Genomic DNA, 22,320 nt, shown 5'->3' on the forward strand with positions numbered 1-22,320 from the left:
AGGGGCAGTGAAGGGCTGGCCTGGGGGTAGCGCCCTCCAGGAACGTGTCCCAGACCCCCACATTGGGTCAGAGCCCTCCTCTGTACTTTCCCTTGTGATCATCACAGTGGATTTCATTATGAGTGGGACCCTTTCGGCCCCGCAGGGACCAGGTCTGAGTCATCTTTGAGTCCCCAGGGTCCCATACACAGATACACGTGAGCTGCCTTGAAAGTCCTCCCTAAAGCCAGAATTTCTTCCTTTCTGCTGTTTTCCGTGTCTTGCACTTCCCCAGTCGGCCACCAGAGGTCAGACAAGGTCCAGGTGTCTGGGGCTCAAAGCACTCACCCAACCAGACGCCTCAGCCTAGGCCAGCCCAGGGGGTAAACTCTCAAAGGTTCCACATCCACTGTGATCCTGCATCCGTCCCCAAGCCCCACTCGGTTCTGAGAAACCCTAGAGGCAGAGGCCACCCTTCCTCTACTCATCTGTCAGCCACCCACCACTCCCACCTCTGTAGGCCTGGCTGCAGGGGACATGCCACTCACCTATAGATCTTACGGTATGACAGGTCACACCAGTAGATGCGATTGGTGGCAACTTCGACATCTAGTGCCACGACATTCTTGAGCATGGGGATGAGGCGAGAGTAGTCCCGCTTCACCAGGTCTATCTTCCGCACCTCATGCCGGTTGGTGAAGATGAGGGAGGGGCTCTTGCCAGCTGCCACGCAGGGGGGTGGGAGAGAAAGGGTCAGTGCAAGAGGCAGGGAGTCTGGACACCAAGACTCTGCCACTGGTTTGCTGGGCGATACCTCGTTTTCCTATAAAATAGGGGTGATAATTCCTACTTCACAGGTTAGAGGAGCTGATGAAATCATGAGTACAAAAAGCTTAAAATGCAAAGCACCATGCATCACAGGATCTTTATCCTTTTTATTAGATATAAATGCCCCCAAATCTTTTATGACTCCTCACTTCCTCCTTCGGTCTGTACCGAAGGCCTTCTGCAGTGCGACCCCCCAGCTCCCTGTCCAGCCTCACTGCTTGCCCCTCTAACAGACCTTGATCCCAGCTACCAGGTATCTGTCATCACCTAGCCAAGGAAGGCCTTGCTGCCTCAGGGCCTTTGCTTGAATTGCCGCTTCCACCTAGCGTGCATTTCTTTCCAGTAACTACCACCTTCTCTGCTTGGGGCTCCACTGCCATAGTTCAAGGATCCACCTGAGCGAGTAACTGTCTTAGAAAGATAACTCAGTACGGAGGACAGACAGCAAGGCTGAGACCAGAGGGAGCAGATCCTCAAGGAGGTTGTCATGAGTCTATAGTTTATGCAGAGTGTTTGGGGAGACGGCAAGAGGTGAAGCTGCAGAGGTTGGCAGGGGGCCAGATCACGAAGGGTCCTGTGAGCTGGGTTAAGAGTTTGTTCTTTAACCTGAGCCAACGGCAGAGATGGGACATGTGTGATATATGTCACAGGTTGTATACATGCGGAGCAGACAACACACAATTGCCCATATATACACAAAACCCACTTTTAGACGGAGGGTTAGATTTTAAGAAGATCGTCAGTGACCTAGACATTCCTGGCTACTCCACACGGAAGGCCACTGTCCCACAGGCCCATGAGGGCCCAACGCCAGCTCCCACAGGCTGTTTTTAGATGTATCGGACCACTCTCAGGCACCAACACCGTCTGAGTGGCAGCTCCTAGCGCACTTGTCCATGAAGTTGCCTGTGCCTTCTCCCTCTCTTATTTTCCAGCTGACACTTCTGCCGGCCACCTGGTCCCTGTCATTATTCATCTGTGCCAGGCTGTGTATTCCCCAGGGGCAGGGTGGGACCAGCACAGAGCCATGTGGGGGCTGGGGCTGGGTGTGTGATCTGTATGTAGTGACGGAGACTACTTTAAAGCAGGGTGGGGGTGAGGTGCAAGGTGTGGTATGAATAGAGAGCACAGAAAATGGGCCCAAAGTGTAGGAAGGGGCAAAGAGCTGGGTTCTCTCTAGGGCCAGCTCTGCCACTGACAAACTGTGATTTTCTCACCCCGAAATGAGAGCAATGACACTCTACTTCCTTGAAGGCAGGAACGAGGTTAGAGGGGGCATGTTGACGTGATTTTCAATGAGAACTGAGTCTGTGACAGGGACCATGTGTGCTTATGAGTTGAGATTTTGTGTAATGGCACTTTAGATATTCCTATGTGTAGAGTTTACATATGCATGGGCAGTTGTGTGTTCTCCACGCTGCTTGTATATAATCTGTGTCATACATTACACGTGTCCTGTGTGGGGGCAAGAACAGGGCACATGTTACATGTGATACACTAATGTATGTCTTGTGTATTGTACAATTTGGGTATATGCTTTTTGGGTGTGTGGGCTACGTGTCCAGTGTTGTAGCTGTTGTATTGTAAGAGATAATCCGTATGTTGCATATTGTATTTGCACATGTGAACTCCAGACTCGTACAGCCAGCTGCCTACTCAGTATCTCTGTCTGGAAGTCTAAACAGTTTCCTTAAACATACCACGTCCAAAGCAGTCTCACCGTCTTTCTCAGATCCATAAATAGAAATTCTATTTTTTCAGTTGCTTGGCTGAAAGCCTTGGAGTCATCTTTGACTCCTTTTTTTCTCTCACATCCCACATTCAACTCATAAGCAAACCCCGTTGGCTGCCTTCCCAATTCATCTGCAGTCTGTCCACTTCTCGTTCCTCCCACGGCAGACACCCTGGGCCAGGCCACCGTCACCTCTCTCCTGGATTCCTGCAACAGCCTCTCAGTGGTTTCCCTGCCTCCTCCCTGCCCTCTCCGTCTGTTCTCAACACTGCAGTCAGAGGGAGCCATCATGGCCTGCTCTACTCAAAACCCTCAAGGGCTTCCCCCTGACTGAGAGTGTAATCCAGAATCAGCTCTTACAGTGATCTAGAAGGCCCTCTGGGATCTGGCCCGAGTCACCTCTCTGACGTCATCTCTTCCTAGTCTTCTTGCTCCAGCTGCACCTGCTTCCTTGCTGTTCTTGAACATTCAGGCACGCTCTTGCCTAAGGCTTCTGGGGTTTCTGTTCCTGCAGGCTGAAATGCTATTCCTACAGATAACTGTGGCTCACGCCCTCGCCTTTCTTACTCAAATGCCACCTTCTCTGTGAGGGCTTCCCCGACCATTCTGTTTAAAACTATCACCCACTGCCCCCCGGACGTCCCTATTTCCACCTCTACTTCATATTTCTCCTTAGTCCTTATCGCCATCTGCCACGCACTATATTTATCTGATTTCTTGTTGTCTCAGCCATTAAAATATAAGTCCCACCAGGGCAGACAGGGATTTGTGTCTGTTTTGCTTACTTCGGAATTCTCAGTGCCTACAACAATGTTAGGTTCTCCATATATACAACTGAATAAAATAGATTAATTCAGTTGGCTGGACTGATCAATGTGTAAGTCTGCACAGGTCATCCTCTGTGTGGGCTGCCTACGCTGTGTGCATGGTCGGCACGGTCCAAGCTTGTGTCCATACCTTCTGTTGTGTGAGTGTACCCTCTGTGGGCTGCACTGCGTGGCTCCAGCCAGTGTCTGTGCGGGTGTTGGTGTGCAATGCATTGTGTGTGTGATGTACATTTACACTTCTAGTACCGTGTGTGCAACCTGCTTTCTATGTGTGTCTGCACATGTGTGCATCTGCTCCTCACACAGGAGGAACCACGCTGCCTCCTGTACCCCCTCCAGAGCTGCCCACTTGCCCTTGGGGTGTCCATACCAACAGCCTTGCAGTTCTTGGTCAGTATGTCCATCTCGTAGCCAGGGTGGCACTCGCACTTAAAGTAGCCCTTGTAATTGACACAGATCTGGCTGCAGGCATCTGGGTCCTCACACTCGTCGATGTCTGTGGGGAGGAGCAGGGGTCAGAACTGGCAGGAGGACCCGCCTCTGCTTGGGGGTGCTGGGGGAGGTCTCACCACCACAGGTCTTCTGGTCCAGGAGCCGGAAGCCTGTTGGGCAGGTGCACTCAAAGCCAATCCTGAGGTCTGTGCAGATGTGGGAACAGCCGCCATTGTTGTGCAGACACTCGTTCAGCCCTGGGGAGGGACATAGGTTCCTGAGGGTCCAGGAGCCCAGAAAGGGTGGGGGCAGGGCAGGGGCGGGGCCCAGAGCAGAAGCAGAGCCTCAGGGCAGCGGGACTCCCACAGAGCCAGGTGACCTCAGCCTCATGACCCAGGTGTCCAGGCAAGAGCAGGTGCAGAAAGAGCAGGTCCTTGCTCAAGGCCAGACACAGAGAGGGACAGAATGGAACCAGAACTCAGGTCCTCGGCCTCCCAGGCCAGAGCTCTGTCCACCACCAGGCTGGAGGCAGCTTAGCCTTCCCCGGCGGCCTAAGGTATTTCCTTTCACAAACATGTTTCTTACAGCTCCTCCTTCCCTGTGACCTCAGAGTTGCAGGGGCCCGCATGTGTCATGTCCAGCCCTCAGGACACTCCCAGAATCCCTCTGAAATGCCCCTGCTTCAGCGTCTCCAGCCTTGGGGAGCCACTTCCCCCCAGAGGAGCCGGCTGCACCGGGTCAGCACTGCCTGCCCTCCGCACGGGGCAGCTGCTGCCTCCCGCGCCTCCCGCCCCCGCTCCCAGCTCCGCCGCGTGGGCTGGCCAGGCTCAGACCCCCTCAGCCTGCTTCAAGTGCTGGTTTCTGGTCTCCTGCCCTCAGGTGCTGTCCTCTGGACTCTCCATCTGCCCATGTTCCTCACTGGACAGGCCCAGGAGTCTGAACAGCACAGGACGCCCCTGCTGTGCTTGTGGTCATTCAAGACTCCCGGGCCTTTTTTCCACACAGAGCTGTTGTTAAGTCAATTCTTTCCTACTCTGAACTGATACGATGCATTTTATTTTCAGCGCCTCTCCTCTCAGCACCTGTCTCTGTTCCTCCATCTAGTCACGGGCCTGGTCCCGGGATTACCAACCGCTGCGAGGGATAAGGGAGGCCAGGCCACCTGAGGCCGGTCCCCATCCTCCACGCCCTCACTACCTCCTGGCAGCGTCCTGGGGGAGGTCAGGGAGTTCAGGACCAATGTTCTCTGAGCATCTCCTGAGCTTTCGAATCACAGGTTAATTCCGCAAGCCGAGGGAAGGTGCCATGCGCCCCGCCCGCCAGGCTCATGCACTGCCAGTCTAGCCAAGCCGAGCAGAGCTGAGCCGAGCCAGCCATGGCCATGCGTACAGCTTGTCTAAGCTGCCCACCCCATGCCATGCACAGCTAAGGGCTGCCCCCGCCTCCAGCCTGAGCCATGCTTAGGGAATGTCCCCTTTACCCCTGGGCCTCCTCCTGTTTCCCAGGAATGTTGGCAGAACTGAAAGAACAAGACCACAGCAACCTCATGACTGGAGGACCTGGGGGTGACTCAGCCAGGTCCAGCCCTGGGGAGCCCCAGACTCTCGGGCGTGGGCTGAGCCACAGTAGCTTTGGAGTAGTCTCGGGGGGCACCACCTCCAGGAATCCTCTGTCACTCCGAGCCCTCTCTGACTTCTTTTCCGTATTATTCCCTGAGCACTGTCCACTCATTTCTTCTCCCACTCGCTGCCTCAGTCACTCATCCACTCGCTTCCTTCCTCTCCTTTTGCAGGTAGCAGCAACTGGGCAATTCTACTTACAGAGCACTTGCTGGAATGGCATGTGTAGGATGGCTCTGAAAGGGAAAAGGGGAGAGCTCAAAGTGACTCTGGCTTCTGGAGGAAGGCACGAGTCCTCCAGGGCTGAGGTGGGCCCAGGGAGAGAAAGGATAGCGGGTCTGGACCCAGCTATCCCTGCCAGCCCTTTCCTGGAATGCCCGAAGGGAAGACTCCGGTCCTTCCTAATTCTATTTAGCCCGGAAGTGATTCTTCTGAGGAGCTGGGATAGGATGGGAAGGGGTGAGGTGCTCTGGAGAGGCCTGAGTAGCATTTGAGGCTTCCTTCATGGAAGGAAGGGGCGGCATCACTTTCTCCAGCAGGTGCACACACCTGTGTGCATACACCAGCGTACACACACCCACATGCACACACCCGCATGCACACACACACCAGCCTATATGCAGAGGCACAGACAGGACACAGACTCCGAGACACAATCACGCAGACGTGGGACCACATGCAGAGACGCACGAGTGCGAGTCCCCCGCCTTACTCAGAGAAGCAGACGTGGATACAGACACTGGCCTGTCACCACCACAGAAACAGAAAGACACACACAGACACAAACACGTGCGTACATACTTCTCTTTGGTGTGTCGTGCAAAAGACGAGAGAGCAGAAAGAGTTTAGTAGGTTAGCAGTCTCTAGCTAACTCCAGATCTGGGTGTGTAGGAGAAGCTAAGCTCGGTTGCTCCTGCTGCCCTGTCCCCTCTTCCACGGGTTCCTTCTCCGGGGACTTCTCTCGGCAGGGCCTGGGGGCAGGGGGGTGTCTGTCTCCCGCAAGCTCAGGTGTGGGCGGAATGACCTTCACTCAGCCACTCTTGTTTTCACAATTAGTTTTTTTTTTTTTTTTTTTTTTAATCTTTGAAAGAGGAGGAAAGATGCTATTCCTGAAAAGCTCCAGAGAACGAAGCCCTCTGAGTGCCCGGATGGGAGGCGCTGGGGAAAACACTCTGCCAGGACGTAGAAGAGGGAGAGGCCGACATGGGCTCTGTCCTCCCAGAGCTTCTCTGTCTAAATCTTCTCCTAGCTCTGACCTTCTGGGATCAGTAAAAAAATGATTCATGAACCTTGCTGGAGTCCACACTGGGTTTCCAGCATGTTCTCTGGGATGCCCATCCTACCTATAGCCCACACTCTCTGTTCTTTCTGGCCTGGAAGCCACCATCTTTAGCCACCAGCACAGCTTCGTTCCTTTCCTCACTAGTCCGGCCACAAGCCTGGTCTCAGCAAGTCTGAGCTGCTCAGGGATGGGGATACGGCCACGCCTGCTACTGGCTCTGCCCCGCTCCCACCCAGGCCTGGCCTGAGCGATGCCCAGGCCTGGCCTCAACTGGCTGCCTCCCTGCTGCTCTCCACCCCCATGCAGGGTCTCCTTCAGGGGGCTGGATGACCTCAGAGGCCAGAGCCCTGGCTAGGTTAACAAGGCAGTAATACTGAGGAAGAGAAAGTTCCAGAGAACACACACTCAGAGGTCTGAACGTGGAAGGAATGAGGAGCAGAGGCCAAGTTTGTGAGAGGAGGCATAATTTTTGAGCATCTGTGCTGGAAAGGAAAGGCCCTTGGAGCTTTGTAGAGAGGCACAACAAGAGGCCCCAGGGGCAAAGGGCCCCATCTGAAGCCAGAGGACAGTACGTGAGATCAGAGAGAGGGTCAGGGCAGAAAGTGTCAGAGCAGAAGGGCACTCGAGGGCCTTGAGCCCGGATGCTGGGAGAGGGCGTCATGGCAGAAGGGTTAGTGCAGCTGTCAGGCATGGACAGGTACCGTACCACACTCTTTCAGGAGCTCATCTGACCAGTCCCGGCAGTCCTTCTGAGCATCACACACTTTCCCGCTGTCCACGCACTCGCCACTCTTACACTGAAATCTGCGGGGACCCTCACAAGTTGACTCTGTTGGGCCGGACAAGAGAGCGGACAGTGCCTGTGAGACCTTGGACACGCAGGGCTGGGCTGGGCCAGGGCCCACGGGGGGCGAGCAGAGTTGCAGCTCCAGCTGCCACAGGTCCCTAGAGGGTGGCCCAGGATTGACAGCCAAACCCAGGGCCTGTGGGAGCTCTGCTCACAGAAGGACAGGGTCCCAGGATGAATAGGGTGCCAAGCCTCATCTAGCTGGGCAGGCCCATGGGATCTGAGTCTGATCTAGCAGCACTAAGGCCCTGGAGGGACCGGACAGCAGCTCTACAGAGACCTTGGAGGCTGGACTGACCACCTCCTGGGGGGGACGTTAGCCCCATGGACTCTAGACAGGGGAGGCTGCCTCACTGCCCAGCCTATTACCCACTGCCCCAGGTGACCAGTGGTTAGAGTCCTTGCTCCTGCAGAGGGCGGTGTTGACCATAACAGCCATCTGAGAACTAAGGGGACTCCCTGGGGAGCAGGATTCAGCTACTGCTCAGTCTGGGAACTCATGAGGGAAGCCGCTCAGAGGCTTGGACCTGGACAAATGGCGAGGGCCGGACTTCCTCGGTGGTCTTTCATGTCCCCCCAGGCCTCTTTCAGCTTTTGCAAAGTCCTTAAAAAACTGGTTCTGGTGCCAGTAGGACCCCATGGAAGGGGGGCCAGGTGATTTAGGGGCAAGTGACACTCTGAGGGAAAACACATCTCAGGGACCAAGGGGAGACTTCCCCCAACTCTGTTCTCTCCACACTCAGGAGAGACCCGAGGGCCTCTCCTTACCGAGGATGCTGCCCCTTTGCCCCGACCACACGCACCCTGTAGGCAGCCAGCTTCGTCACTCCCGTCTGGACAGTCCTGCTCGTGGTTGCAGCGCTTGATTGTAAGGACACAAGTCCCATCCCCACACTGGAACTCGTCCCCACGGCAGGTACCCAGTGCTGCCAGGAGAGGGCAAGGGAAGAGGGTCAGGGTCAGGGTCAATGTGGCACTAGGACAGCTCTCCTCCTCCCCTCCCTCGTCCCCATGCCATATCCACCTTGGCAAGAACAGAACCAGTGGATGAGCTCAGGAGACCTGTACAGATGGGGAGACTGAAGCTCAGAGAGGGAGAAGGCCTTGCCCCGCGTCACACAGCACTCTGGCTGGCAGAGATAGGACTAAACCCAGGTCTCCTATTTCCCTCTCTACTGCCTCTTTCTGGGGCCACTCCTCCAGACACATGGCCTCCTAATTGAGTCTTGGTGTTCCCTGCTCAATGACTTCATGCACTCAGCAAACCCTTCCTGAGCCAGGCACTGTGCCGGAGTGTGGGGGTGGGGAATCCAGAAACTCCTAAGGGCCCCCTCATCCTCTAGGAGCTCAGAGTGCAGAGCGGGGCTGAGGGACTTCCCGATGAGGACATCCCAGTGTGAGATGTGCTGTCAGAGGGGGCAGCTCAGGGACCTGCGGGAGCTGGGTGGAGGGACCCAACCCAGCTAGGAAGCGCAGAGGAGCCTGGGCCAGGCCTGGAAGGAGGAGCAGGCCCAGCAGGTGGGGAGTGCGGCAGAGTTCCGGAGTGTAGGAGGTGTCAGGGCAGAGGAACCAGTGGGTGACCGCCTGCGACAGGGAAGGGCAGCGGGTGGGAGGTGCAACAAGGAGGGCGTGCGTCATGGCAGAGACACAGGTACCAGTGAAGAGGGTGTCCTTTCTGGAGTGAGACCTGAGCTCGCAGCTTGGCAGCCACGTGACCTCAAACAAGTCACTTCACTTCTCCCTACCTCGGTGTCCTCTGTAGGCAAACGGGGCAACTGATTCAGGGAAGGTGAGGAAAGGAAGCCTGCACCATCGCAATCCCCGGGCGGGGCTGGGGAATGGAGGGGGCTTACGGCAGTCGGCCTCGTCCGACTTGTCCTTGCAGTCGCGGTCGCCGTCGCAGCGCCAGCCCAGGTGCACGCACTCGCCGCTGCGGCAGGCGAACTGGGAGGCAGCGGCACAGGCCGCGGGCGTGGACGTGGCCCCCGGGCCCGCGCGGCCGCAGAGCTCGGCCGCCTCATCCGAGCGGTCCTCGCAGTCGAACTGGCGGTCGCAGACCCAGCGCTCCGGGATGCAGGCGCCGCCGTCGCCGCCGCAGCGGAACTCGCGGGGCCCGCAGGCCGGGTCGGCACAGCCGCGCTCGTCGCTGCCGTCGCCACAGTCGTCGTCGCCGTCGCACACGAACACGGCGGCCAGGCACGAGCGGTTGCTGCACTGGAACTCGTGCGGGGCGCACACTGCGCGGGACAGAGAGCCGGTCGGCCCGCCGACCCCACCTCCTCGGCCAACCTGGGGCCCCGCTCGCCCTGTACCGGGGCTCTGACCCTCACCTACGGGCGGAACGAGTCCCTCTGGGGGGCTGACGGTGGACAGCGAAGGGGGCCTCCAACACGGCGTGCTGGGGCAGCACACTTGCCCCCGGCCTCCCCGGCCTCCCCGGTGGCTGAGTGAGGACTCCCGCACTGCTGCCGCCAGCCTGGGGGGACTAGGAGCGGGTTATAAAGCTGTCCAGCACTGCCTGAAGGACCTTGTGATGTTCCTAAGAAATGACCTGTCACATGGCACTGACTCTTCCCAGGGAACAGGGTCTGGGCTTGTCCCCTTGTAGCACAGCTGTACACAGCATAACCTGCACTACTCGGTCTAAGTGCCCTGCCTGGCCTCCAGGTGTCTCCTGGGCCACCACTCTGGCTGCAGAACCTGGCTCATGCACACACCCCTGTATCATTTGCTGGGCCCAGCGTACAGGCGTCCAGCCCTGGGCCTTTGCTCAAGTTGCTCCGTCTGCTGGAAACGCTCTTGCCCACCGCTGTTGCTACATGTAGCAATGGTGAGTTCTTTTCCTTCAAGGGCCCAACTTCTTCCTCCTCTGTAACACACTTTGTGTTCCCCTGCTTAGGAAATCTTCCTCGGCTTTCTTTTTTTTTGCCCTTCACAGCCTGCTCCTGTGTCTGGGCTCATGTCCTTTTCCATCTATCCCACGACCACAAACGGCCTGGGGATGACCCTCCTTTGTCCTGGGCGCCTGGCACAGAGCTCCCTGCCGTGAGTGGGTGTGCAGTGGATGGGTACTGGACTGACCCATACTGCACATTATGGGATGTGCAGTAATTAAGGGTACAGGTCATGGCCCACCCTGCGGCCCTAGGCTTCTCTCTGGTGGGCTGGTCTGAGCTCAGAGGCAGAGAGGGCCTTAGAGACCAGCCAGCCCAATTGCCAGTTTACAGACGGGAAAACTGAGGCCCAGAAAGGGGAGCAACACACCCAGGGTTACATAGTCCATCGAGACAAGAAAACCAGAACTCAGTTTTGGGGTATTTCCTTCCTACTCTGACTTCTCTCAGCTTTTCTGGTTTTCTTCTCCCTTCCTGGAGTGTAAGCTCTCTTCAGGGCAGGGACCTCCTCACCTCCTTCCCGCCTTTGTGTCCCCATACACAGGCCAGGAACAGGCCTGGGGGCAGGTGTGGAGGGACGCAGTGGCTGTGGCCACACGTAACATGGAGGCGGTAGCTCCAGCACTTTCCACGGGGGGGCGCTCATAGTCTGTTTTTATTTTCTGACAGAAAAATGTCAACTCTCATTGTTACTGAACATAAAATAGAGTGATGTCTTCAGTTTCACAACGTAGGCAGTTCGTGTCATGTGTTTCTGACAGCTCTACCAAGTTTCTGACAGTTTTGTTTCCCCTTCTGGGCCTCTGGGGCGCTGGGCCTTGGTGAGAGCAGCACACGCTCGCAGGGCTGTCGCTCCCCAGATTACGCTGGTCCCTGCAGCAGCCCCTCCTGCCTGGCAGACCCGCGTTCACGTGGCCAGGAGGGAGGACCCGCTGCTTTCTGAGAGTTCTGAGAGGAAGTGCTGCTTAACACTGAGTTTCCTCCGAGGTTTGGAAGCTGAGAGTAGCCTTAAGGTCCATATTCTCAGGCCCACCTAGGCCCAGAGACCCCACTCCCAGCACTCACAAATGGGAGAAGCTCTGAGAGGTGAGAAGGGAGGATTCTTCTTCCTCTGCCCAGGCAGGTGGGAGCCATAGCAGATAAGCCTAGTGAGACCTTCTAACCCCTCAGTCTCCCATATGGGGAATGTTCCAGTCCCAGCACGCCCTAGTTACAGATACTTGCCCCCCGCCCACAGTTGTTGCCTTCATATTAGAAGAATCCTTTGATTATGGGGGCAGGGGTAAGGAGGGAAGAGGATTCTCATTGGCCAGTGAATCCCAGCAAAATTATCTCAGCTGAAGAAACAAGCCAACGCCATCACTGGAGCTCTGAAACTGCGGGTCCCCGCCAGGATCTCCCACCATCCCCAAATGCTTCCTGCTTCAGACACATCGGGACTCCAGACTTAGAATCTGAGAGTGCTGTGACTCAGAAGCCCCTGGAGGAGACGGCAATTCCCCTGGCCCGGAAGGATGGATAGGATGCAAATATAGACGCTCGTGGATGGGAGTGGGGGTGAGCGGCAGTGACGGGCAAGCGCCTGAGTGACCCTCCTGAGTGACCGCCCATACCTCAGCCCAGCCTCACAGCCTGTTAGTGACGGCCAGTCTGCCTCCCCCATTAATCACGTGCGCCCAGAGGGAGGACAGTATAGCATTCACCTCGCTGGCCCTCTCAGAACCTGGCTCCAGGCCTGGCACACAGTAGGTGCCCATCAAATTGAAACAAGTGCGGTGGGGTCACGCTCCCCACTGGCTGGCGCAGGCCCTGCTGGCCCACTCTCTGGGAAGGAGATAATCCTGTGTTTGAAGCTCAGTGATGTGGAACTGTCCCAGTGACCACCTCCATCTGTCCCTGCCGGGGCTGCTGGGAATGTTCTCCCCACCCTGTGACATTTGTGCTCGAATCTGGGATTTCAGCAACAGTCGTCTTTCACACGTCAGGAATCCGTCCGCCCCCAGCACTGCCAGTGCCCTGGCTCAGGTCACCTCTTTCTCAGTGCAGCCCCCTCCCGGGTCCCCCTGCCCTTGCTCGGAGATCAGCAGACTTGTGGGATGGATGAGCAGATGTCAGGCGTGGTAAGAAGCTCATGGGCTTTGCTGTCCAGACCTGAATGTGAATCTCAGTTTCATCACCCAGCATGCGGCACTTTTCCTCCCTTGTCTGAGCCTCAGTTTCCTCACCTACAAAATGGGGATGATAATGGCTACTCATGAGGCGGTTGTGAGGATGAAAACAGAAAATGTCTCCGAAGTGTCTGGCCATTGCTGGTGTCCCAATCGTTATCCTTTCCTCTCTACCTATCAAGCTCCTCAGAGAACTAGGCCCCTCCCCAGAAGTGGCTGCCAGTCGCTGAGGCTTGGCAGACCCTGGGGACCCGGCCCCGGACTCACAGGTAGCACAGCCGGCTTCATCCGCTCCCCCCTCGCAGTCCTTCTCCCCGTCGCAGCGCCAGGAGGCAGGCACACACTTGTGGCTGGCGGGTCCGCAGCTCAGCTTCTCTGCGGGGCACACCTGCTTGGCTGCGGAGACAGACATCCGTGCGTGGCTTAGCCAAGGGGGACACAGGGCATGGTGCCAACCAGTCCTACCACCCGGTTCCATCCACTTGGCCCAAGGCCCTAAGAATCCATCAGGGCCCTCCTGCCCCATGTCTCAGTTTCTTCATTTGAGAAGAAGCCCCTGTCTTCCCCTGGGACTTTCCAAATCCATTACTGCCCTGAGTCACACTCTTTCACTGCCCCCTGGTCCCTGGCACTCTAATCCTCCTTGATCCACTGACCCCTGCCTGCCTCACCTGGCTGCACCTCCCACCCCTCCAAACCTCCTCTGTAAGCTCCAGCAACGTGGAGCCACCAGGCCCTGCACGCTTCTCGGCCCTTTCCCACTGCGTGTCCTTGGGAGGGGGATTCCCCAACGGGGCCTCAGTTTGACTTCCAGATCACGACTCCATGATCTGAACCTGTAAATCTGGAGGGCTCACAAGGCTCCAACAGCTCCACCCCCCACCCCTGCAACCTCCCCTCCCCCAGTGACAGTGCTGAGCCCGCTGCAGCAGCCGCTGCGTGGAGGGCTGCGTGGAGGGCCCAGCGGGACTGCACAGCTATAATTACTGCAGCCGCAATCAGAGGCTGACTCAATCAGGGGCCTGAAGCCCCGGGGTTGATTCTCAATTTGGAAGAAAGAATGAGAACCCTATTCAGGGCTAGGGACAGCTCTTATCCTGAGCTTCTCCTGGGCCTGTGTGACAGGCCCAGCCGAGGCAGATGCATCTCGGACCACCATGGCTGTCTCCCTACTGCCTTCCAGGTGTGCAGGAGGCCCAGTCTCAGCGGTCTCTAGGCTGTGCCAGGCATGGTGCTAGACACTTCCATTTAATTTTCACAATAGCCCGGAAGGGTGAGAGGATTATGTCCTGGCCTCCAGCATGAGGACGCAGGCTCTGGAGCCTGGCTGCCTGGGTTCAAATCCTAGCTCCATCACTCACTCGCTATGTGACATCGGCCAACAATCCTTATCTCTGTGCCAATAAAGTGGGGATAACACTATTACCTGTCTGATAGCATTGTTATGACGACTAAGTTCATGTCTATAAAGCACTGAGAACAGCCAGCCCGGTGCTCACTACGTGTTGCCTGTTATTACCCACATTAACTGATGAGGGCTCGGGGTCTTGTTTATTCATGCAGTGAGTGTTGAGCACTGCTGTGTACCAGACAGTGGTGAGCACTGAGTTCCAGTTATACAGGCGGTAAAGAACGGTGTAGGAATTCAAAGCCAGCTGTGTCCGGTGCCAGAGTCTGGGCACAGTCCGTTTCACCCTGGAGCCAGTGGGCTTCATGCCTCACCCTCAATTTTGCTCTCTGGTCTCAGAACAATTGCCCCTCCTCTTACTTCTGTAGCTGGGATGAGAGACCACAAGGGATGGAGAAAAGGGCACAGATAAATTGGGGAGGGGCCAGCTGCCTGAGTCAAGCTCCCCAGAAACTACTACTGCTATGGGAGAAGAGTACCCTAGACCCCCCCCAAGTGTGGGCCCCAAAGTTATCCCTAGGAATACATTTCATGAGTATAAGGCAATCCCTTGGGAATACAGGATTTGTAGGATTCATTTTATAGAAATTTCCCTTTACAAATAACTGTCAGGTAGAGAGGTAGACCTCTGGAAAGCACTGACACTCAAAGACCTTTTTTTAGAAAGAGGGTCTCACCCTGTTGCCCTCGCTAGAATGCGATCATAGCTCACTGTAACTTCAAACTCCTGGGCTCAGGCGATCCTCCTGCCTCAGCCTCCCAAGTGTCTAGGACTACAGGCACACACCACCACATCTGGCTAATTTGTAATATTTTTGTAGAGATGGGATCTTGCTATGTTGCCCAGGCTAGTCTTGAATTCCTGGCCTCAAGCGATCCTCCTGCCTCAGCCTCCCAAAGTGCTGGAATTACAGGCATGAGCCACTGTGCCCGGCCTCAAAGACCTTTTAAAAAAGCCACCTCAGGGCTGTGGTGTGGGGTGGTGAAGGGAGACCAGGATGGAGAGATGAGGTCCTTCCAGGGCACCTCTAGCACCAACACACTGCAGGACCGCAGGTAAGCGCTTCCCCTCTGGGCCGATCAAAACATGACGGAGCTGAAGCTGACCAGCATTTCCTGAGGGACCTCTGGCTAAGGGGTGAAGGAGCTATTGGAAGTGCACGTTCCTGGGCCCCAGCTCATGCCGACTGAATCCAGACTTTGAGGGCACAGCCCAGGAATCTGCATTTCAGTAACGCCCCACCCAACCCCAGGTGATTGCCATGCACCTCTGTTTGGGAACCCCTGGGTTAATGTTCACTACCATAGGGGTGATACGGGTGTTCCATATGTTTGCAAGCCCCTGAGAGAGCAACAGGATGGAAGGGCAAGGTGACCATTTATCCCCAAGCCTGGCCTCGGGAGAGAGGAGCTCACAGGGGAGTTGGAAGGGAGCCACGTTTACTGAGCACCTATAGTGTGCCAGCCTGCTCCATGCCAAACATTTCACATTTTCCCATGTCACCCTGCCGTGATCTGAATGTTGGTGTCCCCGCCCCCCCAAGTTCATGTTGGAACTTAATCCCCAATGTGATGGTATTAAGAGACACGGGACCTTTACAAGGTGATTAAGTCATGAGGGTGGAGCCCTCAGGAATGTGATTAGTGCCCTTATAAAAGAGGCCAGAGGGATCCTCTTCCCTTTCTACCATATGAGGACGAAGCAAGAAGGTGCTGTCTATAAGGAACTGCCCCTCAACAGACAATGCATCTGCTGATGTCTTGATCTTGGACTTCCCAGCCTCCAGAACTGTGAGTAATTTATAAACAACAAATTTCTGTTGTCTATAAATTACTCAGTCTAAGGTATTTGGTTATAGCAGCCAGAATGGACTAAAATACACCCTCACCCTCACCCTGACAGGTAAGCAGGACTGCAGGCTGCAAGTGCAAATTCCAGGGGCGCCATTCACAAAGAGTGCCATGTCAGTGGCACCCCTGGAGTAGAGTAGGGCAGTAGTCCCGCAGGTAAGTGCTCCATTTTACAGATGAGGAAACTGAGGCTTAGAGAGACCAAGGAACTGGCCCAAAGATGCACAGCAGGTGAGAGACAGAGTCTGGGTGCCTGTGACTAGAACCCTGCCCTCTCCATCAACCCCACACACTCCAGAACCAGCCCAAAACTCTCCTCCTAAAAGTCCAGGTGACTTAAATGGCCCTTTGCTGTATGCACCACCTCCAGGGGCCTGGTTTTGCAGACCCCAGTGCAGCAGGCAGCCGCTTGAACTTTTGATGAATATTTATACAGTTAATTGCATAACCTTTCAGCAAGGACAATGATTAAACAATCTGTCTGCTTCCTTTCTTTATAATTAATAAGACATTTGCTGTGTCCCTAAATAGACAGCTCTAATTACAGGCTCTCGAGGATTCAGCAGTGCCTGATAGCAGCCCCCACTGCCCAAAGAGCCAAGGCTCTTGGAATGCCAGGACATGAGAGACCTTGGAGGTCACATGGGTGAGCATCCTTTGCAGTGGCAGGAGACTGAGGCCCAGAGAGGAGAAGGGACCTGCCTAGGGTCATGTGATACCGGATGCTGAGTATTCCAACTCCTCTCACCCCTGGAACCTCACTGTCTCTCCTGTGATCTAGCTCTTCCCCAAAGCTAGGACTCGGGCCTGGTTCTGGGGCCTCCCAGGCATAGCCCTGGGAAGCTGGGCTGGTTAAATACTGACATGCAGCATCTCCCTATGCAGTGGACGGTATTATTACCTATCGATTACCTCCATTTTATGGATGAAGAGGGCAAAGCCCAGAGAGAGTAATTTGTTTGTTCAGAGTCTTGTGGTGAGAGGTAGAGCTGGACTTCCACCCAGGTCCAAGCACACTGCTTAAGTTACTGCGTCTACCCACGGCACACGAGACAGGTGGACACTGCTGCCTCCCTGGCAGCTCTGGGCTGGAGAGGGGTCACTGGAGGGAGGCGGCTCTCTGAACCTTTGCTCAGGCAGGTTCTACACAATGGCCATCTGATGGCCACTTTCAGGATAATGGAGCCAAAGGCCCCAGGCAACTTGAGGTAGGAGAACGAGCAGGGGTTTTAGAGTCAGACAGACCTGGGTTCAAACTTCACTCACTAACACTAAGGTCCTTAGGCAAGTCACTTTCACCTCTGCACCCCGGCTCCCCTCATCTGCGAATGGGGTTGAATGATCTCCTAGGGTTGGTGGGCAGTTTAAATGAAGAAATATATGGAAATCCCTACACACAGAGCCTGGAACAAACTAGGAGCTCAGAAAACACTTGTCCTTGTTTTATTCATGAATGGCTGGCTGGTGGGGGGCTCAGTTTCACCACTGGAGAATGTACGTGGTGAGTTCACGTGGGCCACCATGACACAGCCCCTTCCCAGAGAAGCCTCCCCCTCTGTGACAGATGCTGTCCAAGCACCCCAGGTTCTGAGAGGCAGGAGTGAAGAAGCCCACTGACTCTCAGACAACAGGAACGCTCCAAAGTTGGCAAGGGGGCTTGAAACTCCATCCCGGAGTAGCTGAAGGCCTGTATAAATTCCCAGAGAATCCTGCCCCAGAAATCCAAATCCATTGGTACTTTCCCCAGTTTATAAGTTGACACATTAACATAGGGGGAAATGTTGAATAAAAGAATGAAAGTGCTTGGTGGATGCTTGTTGGTCGAGCACATCTACAGTGTCAACTTAAGCGAGTTTTAGGGGCAACCTCCAAATGGGGACTGCCAGCTCCAACAGCCAGAGACTCAGGTGGTGGGAACTGCCCTTGTCACTCACTCCAGCTCTTGCCCCAGGAGGCGCAGCATGGGACCATCCCCCTGTGCAGGGGTAGTTCTATCCAGCCCCTTCATACAGGGCAAAATGCTTCTAGCTGGGTCAGTTCCTAACTTGCTGGGTGGTCTCTGAAAATCTCTGGGCCTCCATTTCCTGGTCTATAATAGGTAGATTATAGCCTATGTAATCAGAGAGGTCCTCCTTGCAGGTGGAAAGGTTCTAAGATGCATGAAAAAAAAAACCTCCACATTCAAATAAGTAGCACCCAGAACTGTAACTCACCTTGAACCATCCTCCCCGTCCCCGCCCAGCCCTTACCCCTCCCAACAGATGTCTAAAGGTGGGTCAGAAACAGTTCCCAATCAAGTGAGCTATAATTAGAGCTGAAATGCTACTTTCATTAGGCAAATGAAATGTTCTGGGCTTTTCCATTGTGATTCCTGGCTATATTTGATAGGTACAGAACCCAGAACCAGAGAGAATCAGAGGTGGGAGAAACCCGGGCCAGCTAGGGGCAGACAACACAGTGCGGGGAACACAAGAATTCGGATCTGCTCCCATCTCCCTCTCACTTATACTATTCACTTATGTGATACCATTTTACAGGTGAATAAACTGAGGCTCAGGAAGATTGCACAACTTGCCTGAGGTCTCACAGGTTAAATAAAGGACCTGAACCCAACTATATCAGATACCAAACTAACCTGGCTTTACTATCTATAATCTTTCTTTTAGGGTTGGGGAATGGGGCTCTATCCTGGGAGCTGGCATAGCTCCAGGAACCTGGTAGGCTGTTAGTTGCTAAGGCAACACCAATTAGATGGACAGCAGGTTGGCTGCTGGGTTCTCATTCAGTTGGGAAGCAGCGAGCAAACCTGCTACCAGGTCCTGTGCCCTAAATTCTGCCTGACCCTTGAGGTCCCACTCTGGCCAACCTCCTCCAGGCAGCCCCCTCCCCACCCACAGACCTTGCCTCCCTCTGACCAAAGTAACTGCACAGAAAGTGGGGACCCTGGCCCTTGCACCCGAGCTGGGCACAGGCAAGGGAGAAACAGGGTCTCCGAATACAGAGTTCAGGAATCTAGGAGTTGTGAAGTCTTTGGAATTCTGGAATGTTACAGATAAGGTCCCTGAGAGGGGTGGGAAGGTATATGCAGGACCTCACAGCAAATAACTGGGACAGCCCACAGGGGAGCTGGGTCTCTTGTCTCCGAGGGTGCTAACTTGGCTGCTGCTCCCACGGGTGCCTTGTTAAACCTCAGGGAGCTCGAGAAGCCTGTCTTTTGTCATGGAAGGTAGACCTGCCACGAACAAGCTGTGTGTCTTTGAAACAAGTCTATTGACTTCTCTGAGCCTCCGGTTCCTCAGCTGTCTAAAGTGGGTCTGGGAGACGGGAGGGGTGAGGCAGGAGGGCCTCTGCACAGCCCAGAGGGTGGGAAGGCAGCACGTGCTGGGATGGGTGAGAGGGAGAAGGACAGAGGGAAACACGGGGTAGGACAGGGAGGCGAGATGAGGAAGGAGGAGGAGAGTGTAGGCGCAGGGAAGGGAGGCGGGTGGGCGGTCCCAGTTGGAAAGGGACGTCAACACAAAGAGACAGAGATGCAGGGAGAAGGGGGAGCACAGCCCTCAGGTAGCAAGACAGTCCCCACCAGCGACCACGATGAGGCTCCTCTCTCCTTCCCTGTCTGCCCCTGGTGTCCGGGGCAGCTGCCGGAGTTGGGTATGGTGGCGGAGCTGGCTGACTGCAGCGGTGGAAAAGCCCCTGTGGCCACAGCCCCCCTCCCCAAATGCATACTCCAGGCTGCGCCTGGCTCTGCCTCTTGTTCACGGGGCAGCCCTGGGCAAGTAGGCGGACCTATTCCAGCCTCAGTTTCTTTCTCTCTGCGTGGGGATCCACCTCCCTCCCCAGGCTGCCAGGAGGATGAAAGTCACAAGTGGGCGTGGCAGGGCTTTGTTCCCTCCGAAGCTCAGGACAAAGCACAGGGCTTCCCTCCTGCCTGGGCGCCTCCAGGACAGCGTGGAGGTTGGATGCTTGGTGGGGTGAGGAAGGGATGGCGCTTGCCGCCCTGCACTGCGGAGGAGGAGGAGGGTCTGAGGGCAGGGGCAGCTGTACGGGAAATGAGGGCTCCCTTGTCTCAGGCGGGGGTCGCTCTGCTCTGCCTTTCTCTCTCTCCCTTTCTCTTTCCTGTACGCAGAGACTGGTAGCTCTGTTGCTAGGAGACAAGGAAACCCAGTTATCACCGGCAGCAGCCCTGGATGGGACTCTGGTCTCCATTGTCCCCACCTCTGCCTCTAGGGCGACTGTTACCCCTAAGGAGGGGATCTCGGGTCTCTGCCAGCCCCACACCCTCCACGCGTCCCCCCACCCCAAGCCTTTTGTCTGAGGCTCGCACTGAAGCTCTGCCTCCCGACCGCTGGGTCCTTCCCTGCCCGCTTCTCATCTCCTTTTTAATTTAACAAATGTCACGGAATGACCTGCTGGGTGTAAGTTTGCTTTGAGGATTAGGGCCTGGAAAATAAATCATGGAGAAACAAAGCCCCGAGTGTGGGAGGCAGGCCTGGGGCTTGGCTCCGGCCCTCCCACCTCACCCCTGGCTGCCTTGCAGCCACCCTGCCGGCCACCGCGGAGGCGGGGGCTCCTAGGCTCAGCCCACCCAGGGTAGAGGAAAGGGCGGGGCCTCAGAGTTCTGGCCGGGTGGCCTTGGGCAAGTCACTCAGCCTCTCTGAGCTCCACTGTTCTCCTTTACACAATTCAGAACGTGGTAGCACCCGTCTCAGGAGGCTGCTGTGGGGGTATAAAAGGCATCAAGGCACACAAAGCTGAGCACACAGTGAGTGCTCACTAAGTGCCAGCTGCCATTAGCAGTCCCGGAATTACAATCAGGGTCCTCAGGAACCGCAGTGGGGGAGGCCTGGAGATGTTCGCCGAGAGCGTGAGCGTAGCTCCCGGCGCTGCAGGGCCAGGTGCCACCAAAAGAGAAAGCCCAGAAACAGGAGACCAGAAACCAGCAGCTGGACACGCCTGACTATTTACCAGGAGCCCCCCGAGGACACGGCATGAAGTGTTCAACTGATCACCCCACGTGAGCCTCCCAACCTCCCAACAAGGAAGATCTGCTGAGGAGACTGAGGCCCAGGGCGAGGCCCACCCCCACCCAGCCCAAGGGGCAGGACTCACTGCAGATGGTCTCGGACTCATCCGAGCCGTCAGGACACTCCTCCTCGCCGTCACACTTCCAGCGCTCGGGGATGCAGTGGCCGTTGTCACAGGTGAAGTCGCTGTCCCCACAGGTCTTCTTGGCTGCGGGGCAAGGAGAAGAGCATGATGTGCCTGGCGGGCACAGGAGGCTTTTCTAGGACACACAGTCAGGTGGCAGGGGGTGACCAGAATGTGGTTGGTCTGAAAGCTGGACCACATGACTTCCCACAGCCCCACGAGGCCAGGGAGCCTCGCAGACCAAGGCGAGAGGACAGGAGACAAACGCTTAACCATTCCACGGGCACTTACTGAACACCACGTGGAGACAGGTGACACCTGGCCCTGCCCTCCAAGTCAAACAGCTCCAGTCTAGCAAGGGTGACAGGATTCACCACATCCCTCTCTTCCTTCAAAGTCCAGTTCCCCTGTCATCGCCTCCAGGAAGCCCTCCCTGAGGCCCTGCGGCAGCTGCTCTAGCTCCTTGAGCCAGTTCTCAGTCCCTTGACCTGCCTGCCCCACCTCCCCCAACCAGGCCAGCAGCTGAGGCCCCTTCTGCAACCGCCAGGGAGCTTGTGACCCTGAGTCCCACACACAGACGATGCTTTGTGGTTAGAGTAATGAGGTGTTTGGCGTTCGGCAGTGGGGAGAGGATCTGCTGGTCAAGACACCCAGATCAGTCACTGCCCCCAGGTGCTTACAGCCCGAAGCCACACGCTGCACCGGGCTTTGCATCCCAGTTCTGCGCCTTCTAGCTGTGTGCCCTTGAGGACCTTACTTAACCTCTGAGCCTGTTTTCTTATCTATATAACCGGGAGAAGACAACAAAAGACTGAGGAGGAGTAACAAGAAGTTATAGTGTGTAAGGAACGTGCAGCAGATTCTGACACGGAGCAGATGCTTGGTGAGTAGCAGCTATTGCTGTTTTCATGCTTTGAGTCTGAAATTAGAAGCAAAAGAAATGGGGCTTCAATGCCCACACAGGGGATGTAGCAGGCTGAGATCGCACAGCTGGTAGCAGAGCTGGGACAAGACTGTGGGTACCAGCCCCAGCCCAAGACTCTCTGCCTTGTCCCTGTGCCTTGTCCTGAGAGGAACCAGAGTTTCGGGGTCGGGGAAGGGAAAAAAGAGGGCTGTCCATGTCCTAGGATGCCCCGTTAGTAGTGCTCTGTGCTGTCCTGGAGCCCCAGCTCCTTCCTAAGCAGCTTCACCCAGCACAGACCACATCTGGCAGGTGGGGCAGGGGTGAGGGCAGTGGCCCTGACAGGCTTTCACTAGGGGTCTGGGGCTGCCAGGCTACCCCCAGCAGGGGGGGAGGGACTGGGA

General features: G+C 55.9%; 1 protein-coding gene across 4 annotated transcripts in view; it reads right to left on the bottom strand.

Annotated features, from left to right (window-relative positions):
* The window catches only part of LRP8 (LDL receptor related protein 8), a 74,881-nt gene that overhangs the window by 17,329 nt on the left and 35,232 nt on the right, over nucleotides 1-22,320 (bottom strand). For 2 of the 4 annotated variants that reach the window (XM_069479989.1, XM_069479988.1), the window contains exons 3-9: nucleotides 20,977-21,099; nucleotides 12,876-13,004; nucleotides 9,400-9,783; nucleotides 8,350-8,472; nucleotides 3,936-4,055; nucleotides 3,737-3,862; nucleotides 528-702 (exon numbers count right to left, since the gene is read on the bottom strand). In XM_069479989.1, the coding sequence (XP_069336090.1) occupies nucleotides 528-702; nucleotides 3,737-3,862; nucleotides 3,936-4,055; nucleotides 8,350-8,472; nucleotides 9,400-9,783; nucleotides 12,876-13,004; nucleotides 20,977-21,099 (1,180 nt within the window). The remainder of the gene's footprint in view (nucleotides 1-527; nucleotides 703-3,736; nucleotides 3,863-3,935; nucleotides 4,056-8,349; nucleotides 8,473-9,399; nucleotides 9,784-12,875; nucleotides 13,005-20,976; nucleotides 21,100-22,320) is intronic. The other 2 variants (XM_069479991.1, XM_069479990.1) reach the window with 2 other exon arrangements.

The sequence above is a fragment of the Eulemur rufifrons genome, chromosome 8 (assembly GCF_041146395.1).
Source record: "Eulemur rufifrons isolate Redbay chromosome 8, OSU_ERuf_1, whole genome shotgun sequence".
NCBI lineage: Eukaryota > Metazoa > Chordata > Mammalia > Primates > Lemuridae > Eulemur > Eulemur rufifrons.